This window comes from Poecile atricapillus, chromosome 7 (assembly GCF_030490865.1).
Source record: "Poecile atricapillus isolate bPoeAtr1 chromosome 7, bPoeAtr1.hap1, whole genome shotgun sequence".
Classification (NCBI taxonomy): Eukaryota; Metazoa; Chordata; class Aves; order Passeriformes; family Paridae; genus Poecile; species Poecile atricapillus.
The window spans coordinates 23,042,233-23,052,394 of record NC_081255.1 but is presented as its reverse complement, the minus strand read 5'-3'; the positions used below and the strand labels follow the sequence as shown (position 1 = coordinate 23,052,394).

The window sequence follows — 10,162 nt, the reverse complement described above, 5'->3', positions numbered from 1 at the left end:
GGCCGGCCCGGCTCCCCGCCCCCCGCGGCCGCGGCAGCGCCCGCCCGGCGCTCCGCCTCGCCCCTCCCTTCCCGCCTCCGATTGGCCGCCCAGTTAAAGCCCCCGGCGCTGATTGGCGGCGGCGCACGCGGCGCGTTTGAACGGCCGGCGGGGCGATGGAGGCGGCGGAGCTGCGCTGCACGGCGGCCGTGGAGCAGCCGCTGCCGGGGGGACTCGCCCCGCGCCGCCGCGTGATGCGGGACGCGACCGTGCTGCTGGGCCGCAACGAGCTGCGGCAGCCCGTGCTGCGGGTGGCTGGCGGCAGCGGCGCGGCGGCGGCGGTGCTGAGCTTCGTGCTGGCCGGTGACGCCGTGAGGCTCTTCACGCGGTTCGCGGGCGAGGGGCGGGCGGCGGTGCGGGTGGGGCCGGACGGCGCCCAGGTGCTGCTCTCCGACTGCCCCCCGGACGCGCTGCGTCGCTTCCTCCGTCTCCTGCGGCTCAAGGTGGCCGCGGGGTCGCGGGACGCGCCGCGCCGCCCCCGCCTGCTGGACCGGCCGCCGCCGTCTTTCTCTGTCATCAGCCCGGTGCAGGAGAGGGACCTGCTGTGCGGCCCCGGCCGCCGCCGTGTGGGCGAAGAGCGAGGGGAGAGCCCGGCGGAGGTGAGTCCCGGGCCGAGGGGGCGGCCCCGGGTAGCGGCCCTGCCCTGACGGGGCGCCCCCGCCTGTCCCGCAGGTGCCCCGCGCCGAGAGGCGGCCCCCGGCGAGGCTCTCGGCGGAGCAGGAGGCGGTGCTGCGCGCCGTGCGGAGCGGAAAGAGCGTCTTCTTCACCGGCTCTGCAGGTGAGGGGCCCCGGCCACCCTCATCGGCTCCCCGGGGGAAGTCCCGTCCATTTACCTGTTGCTTCTACCTCGAAGGGACTGGGAAGTCATTCCTCCTGAAGAGGATCGTGGGCTCCCTCCCTCCGAACATCACCTACGCTACAGCCAGCACGGGAGTGGCGGCTTGTCACATCGGTGGTACTACTCTCCACGCCTTTGCAGGTGATGGCCTGCCCGACAGCGAGGGGCTGGGAGCTCTTACTCCCTTCCCAAAGAATCAGGAGTATCCTAAAGCATTGCTTTTTGTCCTGTGACAGGGATCGGTTCTGGGAAGGCACCGCTGGAACAGTGCATTCAGTTGGCAGAGAGGCCAGGGGTGCGCCAGCATTGGCTGGCCTGCCAGCACTTAATTATTGATGAGATCTCAATGGTGGATGGCAAGTTCTTTGACAAGCTGGAGGCAGTGGCAAGGTGAGCAATTGTCAGGTCAAACTAGCAGAAATTAATTTCTCTAAACTTCCATTCTGCTTCCTTTCTTTAGTTTTATGATTGGATACAAGGCAGCTGCTGGTATAGGCCTGTAAGGAAGCGTGAAATCATAGCATCTGGGTCGATCTTTACCATGAGATAGGTTTTGGTCATGTCCACCCCTCACTCACAGCTATGGCTGTTTGGGTTGCTCTCTCCATCTCCTGAGCTAAGTGCTGTCTATAGAGCTGTGTCCAGGATGTACAGCTGTGCCCAAAAGGTCTCTCGTGGCAGAGAGAAGTAGCTGTAGTATAGCAGCCACTAAAGAACCAAGAGTGGTAATGACCTCTGGGGTAGGTAAGCAAAGCAAATATAATGTCTTGTACTAGCATTGCTTAATTATTTGAGCTCTTCTGAGGCAGCTGGGGATAAACATCTTTCACTGTAAGTTATCTAGGTTTGAATATACTGACAGATTCAGAAGTAACTTCTGGGACCTGACTATGTCCAGATTCTGGAGGACATTCAAACCTTCTCTTCCATTCCTTTCAGGGCAGTCAGAAAACGGGATGAGCCTTTTGGAGGAATTCAGCTAATTATCTGTGGAGATTTCTTACAGTTACCCCCAGTCTCCAAGGCTAATGAAGAAACCAAGTTCTGCTTCCAGGTACAAAACTGCTCCTAAACTCATTCTCATACTTCAAGTCTGCCTCTTTCTTAACAAGAGAATGATTTTTTCCAGGCAAAAAGCTGGAGGAAATGCATCCACATAAACATGGAGCTGACTGAAGTGCGGAGACAGACTGACAAGACCTTTGTCTCCCTCCTCAGTGCAATCCGTTTAGGCAGGTGAGGAGAAACTCATCTCTCTTTGTAATCCCTACTCCCCACTGATGGAGCAGAGGAAAGAGCAGTTTGTTACTTTTCTGTGTTACTTTACTGTTCAGGAATGTGTAGCTGTAGGCAAAAGCTATAAATGCCTTAGTTAACATAGACAGTTTTCATATATGCTGCTCTGGTAAGGAGGGACAATTCCTCTGCTCTCTGACTTTACGCAGGTATCCTTCTCTGCCTCTCTGGAGGCCTGTAGCTTGCACAGACTCTTCTAGCTGTGTGAAGGTCATTGCTGCTCAAACCTGTTCATGATCACTTTAAGGAATTCCCTTTTCCTGGCTACCAGGTGCACAGAGGAGGTTACCAGACAGCTTATGCAGACAGCTGCTCACAGGTCTGAGCGTGATGGGATCCTGGCTACGAGGCTCTGCACCCATAAAGATGATGTAGAAATAACCAATGAGAGACGCTTGCAAGAGCTACCAGGTGAACTCGGTGGAGGAAACGGCTGGCTTTGGGGCTGAGCTCTGCGTGGATGCAGTGGGGGTACTGGGGTGTCAGGTGGAACTTGTATTCTGTCATGCACAGCAACAACACCTGTCCAAGCACTGTGCTGGAGTTGAGGTGCCTGGGGAAAAAATTCACAGATTTTTGTTTAAAAATCCTCAATGTCACTTTTTGGTTTGTAAGAGACAGCAAGCTCATTGCTTGCTCTGAGATAGGGTGGGTAATATATTGCCTCCACTCCCCTGCTTGTTCTTTCTGTAGTATCTTAGGCCATGCTCTATCCAGCCATTACTTGAATTAATGGTATTTATTTTTTTGCCTCCCTTACTGACCCTTGGATTCTTCCTTAGTCTGCTTTGGAGATGTGGTGTTGGTAGTGAGTGAAACTGCTCAAAATGCTGTTTGCTCAGTTCTTATTTAGTGCTGACCTTTCCTTCCTGTGTCTTTTCATGCTCTGGAAGTTATATAGGGAAGAGAGGCAATAGTGAGCTCTCTGTTGTTAGATGTGACAAGGTTTGTGTGAGGATGTCCTAGCAGCAGAGCAGAATGGATATTAAAAGTGGAATTACTCTTAGAAATAAATGCTGAACCTCTTGAAATGTTGTGTACAATTTGTTCAACAGTTTTAAGTTCTGTCTTTCTTTCCTTAACAGGAGAAGTGCATGTGTTTGAGGCTTTGGACAGTGACCCAATGCTAGTGAAGTTAATTGATGCTCAGTGTCCTGTGGGTGGTAGAGTTGAGCTAAAGCTCGGTGCTCAGGTAACTGTGTGTACATACATGTGTGATAGACCAGATCAAATGGTGTAAGAAAAATGGAGGAATATCAGAGAAATGTACAGAGTAGATTAATATATAGAATGTAAATTCAGTCTAGAATGTCTATGCCAGGCAAACAGAAGACTCTATCCCAGTCTTTGTATTTTTTCTGCTTAGAATCTTATCCAGACAGAGGATGAGTTCAGGTCCATGTCCTGGGGACAGTGGTGATTGCTATGACTTTGACAGACATGTCAAATCAAATTTAGAAGGCTTCTAGTAGAAGAGAGCACAAGCAGTCCTTGCCTGCAGTCTCAGCTTCAGGTACAGCAGCCCTCCCCACCTGTAAAGGTATGGTACATCTTGCCATATTTGCTGAACTGAGCACCTAGCTCTCAGCTAGGGCTGTCAGAGTGGAAAGGATGCAAGATTGTACTTAGTAGTAGCGCTGTTTGCTTTGGAAACTTGTTCCTTAGCTGTTCCCAGAATGTGTATATGCATAGGCTGGTGATGCCTGGTGAAGGGGAAACTGCTCTTTGGATCTGAGCTCACAGCTGTGGACAGAAATAGCTCAAGTAAAGTGTTCAGTGCTGTAAAATTATGTAGTTACAAATTCTAGGAAGGAAAGGCTGTGAAATAATTCCAATCAAATTGGAGATGGTACTGCAATAGGCAGGATAGGATGATTTGGCTAAATCAGCCTGATGTACTTATGCTTCCTGGCAAGAAGTTTAGCTGCAGGTAGCTGAACAGGCTGCAGAAACAATGCATTAAAGATTTTTCTTTTTCTCTGTAGGTGATGTTAGCAAAGAATCTGGATGTGTCTCAAGGGTTGGTGAATGGGGCACGAGGTGTTGTTGTAGGATTTGAAAGTGAACAGAAGAGTAAGTAAGCCTTTTCATCTTTTCTTAAAGGAAGTGGGAAAATAACAAATCAGTATTGGTGGCTGATGACTTCTTAGTTTTGTTTACAGGTTGTTAATAATTTGAGGGAAAACAGAGAGATCTCAGCAAGCTTGGGGCTCTCATGGGCTGTAATGTCATGCACTGCATCAGCTATAGCTATCTGTAGGCCTCTTGTGTCCTGTATTCTGTATGTAAATGTGTATGCTCATTTGAATTTCCTATTTGTTCTGTTGAAGCAAGTTTTGATGGATTTTCGTTTGTTTTTCCCAAAGAATAATGTTCTGCTACCAGCAAAATGTAGTTTTCTCTGCTTCTCAACTGGTAAAATACCTGCCTTAGTTCTCCTGCTTAAGTAGGTGTCAAACATCATTTCAGGGCATGCTATTAACTGTGTGTGCATTTAGGTTTGGTTTAGGCAGAAAAAAGGTGCTCTTAAGCTGCTGACATCCTGGCTGTTGAGTGTCAGGAATACATCCCTGTATCTTTCCTGCTCCCATCCCTACAGGGCTGCCTAAGGTGAGGTTTCTCTGTGGGGTCACACAGCTCATAAAAATGGAGAAATGGATCATTAAAGGACCATCAGGAGTTCATTTGAGTCGTCAGCAATTACCTTTAAAATTGGCATGGGCCATTTCCATTCACAAGAGTCAGGTGGGTGTTCTTGTACAGCTGTCTGTAGACTTTTACACCATTATAAACCTTATTTCCTGGTTGAGCTTGCATTGCTGGTGAAATAGGAGGGAAAGCTGAAAGGCCCTGGTTGGGGGGGAACCCCAGAATGTGTCTAGCAGCAGAGAGATAGTATCTCCTTTGCTTTTGGTACTGTCAGTACTGCTGGGGGTTCCTTAAGGACACTGCCATCTGCAGAGTCGGTGTTGGACTGTAAAGCAGCATTATTTACCACTGTGGGCTGATGAGGGAAGTGTTCCTCTGAGAGCATTAGGGACCCTGAGCTTTGCAGTGTAACTGAGGAAGCTGCTGGAGCCACAGCTGTGCTCTTTGGGCTGGACTCAGCTTTTGGTGTGTTGGGGATTTTTTCAAGATAAGGGTCAATGAAACAGTGTAATATTTTCCAAGTTCCTTCCTTTCCAGAAGACTTCATACTTGATAAGTACTGGTCTTGGAGACCTGTGACCTGTGGGTTTGTTCCCATGCCACAGTTTAAACTAGACCACTAGGCTGTAAATTCTGCTGCACCTGGGACAACCCATGAGACAGGGTTGGCCAGGCCTTACCCAAACTCTTTCTCAGGTCTGCCTGAGCACTGCTTGAGAATGGTGCCTGTTCCAGTTAACTACTAAGAGTGAAACCAGCAGGATTTCTTTGCCTGCTGTTGATGGAGTTTCATGCAACAAGAGCCTCACTGGAGTTAGTGGGTCCTAGTGGAAAAATGCCTTTTCTTTCTACCAGGTCCTTTTTTTTTAAAATCAAAACCTTTTACCAAAGATGGTACCTTGAACAGACTCACAGGACAGGTTAGTGTTGATACATCACAATGTTCTTGTTTGTTTGCTCTGTAACAAAGTTCTCTGTGCCTTTGACAGGGCATGTCTTTAGACTGTGTGGAAATCTCCCTGTCTCGTGTCTTTGAAAGTGGGCAGGCTTACGTAGCCCTCTCCCGAGCCCGAAGCCTTGCGGGTCTCCGTGTTCTGGATTTTGACCCAAAAGTAGTGAGAGCTGATCCTGCTGTGCTGCAGTTCTACAGACAGCTGAGACGGCATCAGCTTCTAACCCAGGTAAAGAAAAACCTCACGCTAGCAAAGCCTGCCTTGTGTAAGAGGAGAGATGTGGGCAGCAAGATGTTTCTTTTTCTTCCTAAGCACGATCAACACTTGTAGTGACAGGAGAGATGAAACTGCAGAGAGGGCATGTAGCAGGGCAGCTCTTGGTGACAAAATAGCCTCTGTACTGTTGGGGTTGTGTAACACTACCTGGTCCTTTGGGTGAAAGGATGGGTTGGGATTCTTTGAGTCTCCTTTTGCAGTAAGTAAGGAAGGAGAAGTGGGCACAACAGAAATTTCTGGTATTTTCTTTTTCTTTCTCCTCAAAGGATTCACTACACACCCATTCAGATGCTGATGAGAAGGAGAACTGGAAATGCAACTGAGAATGCTCTTCTGGTTTCTGTGAGGTATCGGCACAGACTGCTGAGGTGCAGCAATCTCGTTGTGTATATTTGATAATATAGACAAAATGAAAGGAGATTTTTTTAGATGTTTGCTTCATTCAGCTGACTCTGGATATGTAGAGCTGTCCCCATCTTACATCTGTGGAATTTGGAAATCTTCTGCAACCCCTTCTGAGCCCTCAGCCTTGATTACTCCTGTGTCACAAATGCAACTCCAGCAACAGAATGACTGAACAAGGATGTGCCTGAAGGACGTTTCTACAGTTTTATCCTGAGGGACCTTCCTACCATTCTCTCCTGCCTGCTAATTGTATTTTATTCTCTGCACATATAGACTGAAGACCTGTGTGCCTTTCTTCAAGTATACACTGTTGAGAGGGAAAGTGTGCATCCTCTTCGCTTAGATGGATTGTTCACAGGAGCTGCTGACAAAAGGGAAAGCAGTGCTAAATATCTGGAATTCTTGATTTGCCTGCAAGAGAAGAGCTGTTCTTGCTGCCTGACACCAGGTGGCTTTGCATTAACTTCTTCCACAAGCAGAACTGTCAGAGTTGCACTTGCCTGTTGTGCTGATACATAGCATTTTTATTAGTCTGTTGCATACAATGACGTGATTATTTTTAACCTTTTGAGATGAGCTGGCACTATTTAAAAATAGGAGAAAGTCTTACATCTTATACCCATAATTATGGAACTATAAGAACTGTAAAGATTCATTATCCCATGAGCAAGAAGGTGAGAGGAGATGGGTGCTGGTGGGACCCTCTCATGTTTAAACACACGAGGATCCCCCATTCAGGTGGGAGCTTCTCCTGGAAAAAATATCTGACTAATAAGGTGGAACTTAAGTGTGCAATAGAGTAATGGCTGAGGACATGTGAAGCAAGCTGTGTCTTCACTTGTTTCATCAAAAGCAGGGCCGAGCAGAACTAATGTACTGGCTTCCTAATAAAGGAGAAGCTTTGTTCTTTTGTATTTTAGCACTTTGCTTAAAGCTAAAGTAACTTGTATATTTTAAAATGTTTAACAAATGGGAATAACATGAAATAACATCCAACTGCAACTTGTCTCTTGCAGGGGAATTCTCTAAAAAAGCCTTTGCAGTGTAAACAAGTTGAAGGCCATTTCTTGGCAGCTGCTCTCCGTAAAGCCAGGAAAGGATGTTGACTAGCTAGGTTAGCATAACAGAAAACAGACTTTGATAGGATTAAAAAAATGTATTTTTAAGTGTTTTTTTTTTGTTTTATTTTGTTTTGGGTTTCTTTGTTATATTTTTCTGGCCTTGAGAAGGTATTGCTTCTTGGAGGAAGCAATAGTATAAGACAGAAATGTGACTGTTATTCAGAGAGGTTCTTAATATATCAGCACATTGTTTCTTCAAAGAAGTTTGGTGGGGAGTGGATGGGAAGTACCTGGAGGTGGAGCAGGAGCCTACAGAAGGCAAGTTCCAAATTCTGTGCTCGGCCAGGGGTCTGGTTTCAGTTTGCACTCTTGAGGGTTTTTAAAGATGGGATTCTGCAGTATAATGAGAGCTTTGTGTTGCATTGGACTGTAAAGGGTGGGATCTGAAATACCCAGAAAGTTAGAGTGAGTTTTACTGTTGGGCTAGACAGCTATGAAGAATGTGCCAGGCAAGCCCAGTCATTGATAAATTGATATTGATAAATTGATTTATTGACTCATTATGTAAGAGTGATGAGATAAAGCAGGTTCAAATCCTTTAATGCCTCTTAAAAAGTTCCTGAACCCCTGTTATTGCACGATAATTTAGAGTGTAAGAGTGGTGATTATGTACAATGCAAATAAAGTTTTAACTGTGATCTTGTAAAGTAACTCAAGCTTTCATGGACTTAGGGACTCAAATCTTTCCAGTTGTACTGAGGGTGGTGGGTTGGTGCCAATTTGAGGTAAAATGCTAACCAGAACTTAAAGATGAAAAGGTTAATCAATATTTCATTTAGTATTAAATCTATGTGAAATATTGTGGATGCATTCTCAGTGATGGAACTGTGGAAGCAGAATTGTTGTGGCTTTTGAAGGGCTGGCAGCTCTTCTGAGGCCAAAAGGGGTCCATCTGTGTAAATTCTGGATGTTCTCACTTCCAGCCAAAGCAGATATAGGTGCTGAGTTTGAAGGCTGCTGTTAAAATCCTGAAAGAAGCAGTCAGGATAAATCTGAGCTGTTAGGCTCTGTCATGGCTCCCCTTTGGTTGGGATTATGATGAGGCCTTTTTAAAATGGAATAATACTTCCCTAGACATGAGCTAAAAAATCTTGTAATACAATAAATATTCCTTTTTCCACATTCTCCATAACATGTTAATTTTTCTTACAGAGCTGCTATCTAGAATTAGAACTCAGTAAAGCACCATGCAATTAAAAAAAAAAAAATCACAAAGTTTTATTGTGGTGATTGTACTGGAAGAAGAGAGATGCTTCCCCTCCTCTCTTCATTAGTCAGTCAAATGGAGAAGACTCTGAAGACCAGGGGCCAGGACAGGCTCCATGAGAGCACTCAGCTGTGCTGCGATGGCTGGGACCCACCCCCAGTAGAAAAAGAGGCTTCCATGACTGGACTCCCATAAATATGGATATTGCCTCACTTCACAAACTGAAGAGAAAACATTTAAGCATTTAAACATCTGCCTTAACTGCAGCCATTATTAAGTGAATTAAACTAAGAGTTTGGTTCATAACGAGTATTTCTGTTACCACAAAGCACAGCCATTCTCATTTCAAATACATTAAACTATAAGAAACTGCTTTATACCAGCTAAAGCTCCATAATGCATTTATGTGTTATTGGAAGCATAATTCAGAAACAGAGTGTTATTAAAACCTTACCAGCTTCCAGTTTAAATCTTTGTATAGTGATTTAACACCCTTTTTGTTCTTTATGTGACATTTTCATTATAATTAAACACAGATGTGTCCCCACAGTCTGTGCCCACAAGTCCTGTGAGCACAGGAAAGGCAGCAATAGTCCTGTTGATCACAATGCTGTAATAAGATTTTGCCCAGGAATTAGACCTTCATATCCAGAATTGCTCTGAATAGATAAAAACATGCTACTCTTAAGTAATGGAAACACAGTACATTGTTGGTTGTGCTATGAATGCTAATCATGTAATTTTTCTTGTAGATATTACAAGTTTCTCATTTTATATTAAGCCACTCCGTGACATGTAATTGTCTTCTGCTGTTAAATCTAAGCAGTCCTATTATTAGCATGAGAAAAAACCTGAACTACTAGAGATTGCATTTAGATGTGTAAAATTTCTATTTTGCTGTTTCCTATAGGACTATTTTATGCTTGTTTCTATTACAAATCATAAGATGTTGTATGGAATATTTTAGCTGAGCAAGTGACTAGTATATAATTTATGAAATCTGGTTATAGAGGCAAAATAAGCTGATAGTAAATCTAAGGGTAGTTTTTTCACTTATAATTATTGAATGCTGCACTATTTGATTTTTTTTTTTAAATTTGTTATGGTGTTGATAGAGGGGGCTGTCAGACACAACAAAGAGTTTATGAGAGCCCTCCTGGGGTGGCAGCTGGGTAGGCACTATCAGTTTCCTAACTGGTACCACATGAGGGCAACTGGGTTCCAAGCTAACACACGTTTTTACTAAATTGTTTATTACAATATTTCTGCAATGAGAGCTATGATAAAGATAAAGTCTGACAGAAATTTAAGATTTTTAATTAAGATTTTATTATTATTATTATTATTATTATATAGACTTTGTAGGGATTTTTTTGCC

At 45.2% G+C, this 10,162-nt stretch overlaps 1 protein-coding gene across 1 annotated transcript; it reads left to right on the top strand.

Annotated features, from left to right (window-relative positions):
• Positions 1-155: 155 nt before the first annotated feature.
• On the top strand, positions 156-6,374 carry PIF1 (PIF1 5'-to-3' DNA helicase). The gene is made up of 11 exons (XM_058842998.1): positions 156-638; positions 712-1,018; positions 1,114-1,267; positions 1,817-1,931; positions 2,007-2,113; positions 2,445-2,584; positions 3,259-3,365; positions 4,159-4,246; positions 4,773-4,918; positions 5,812-6,003; positions 6,318-6,374. The coding sequence occupies exons 1-11, from the start codon at positions 156-158 to the stop codon at positions 6,372-6,374; spliced, it is 1,896 nt and encodes a 631-aa protein (XP_058698981.1).
• Positions 6,375-10,162: the final 3,788 nt, after the last annotated feature.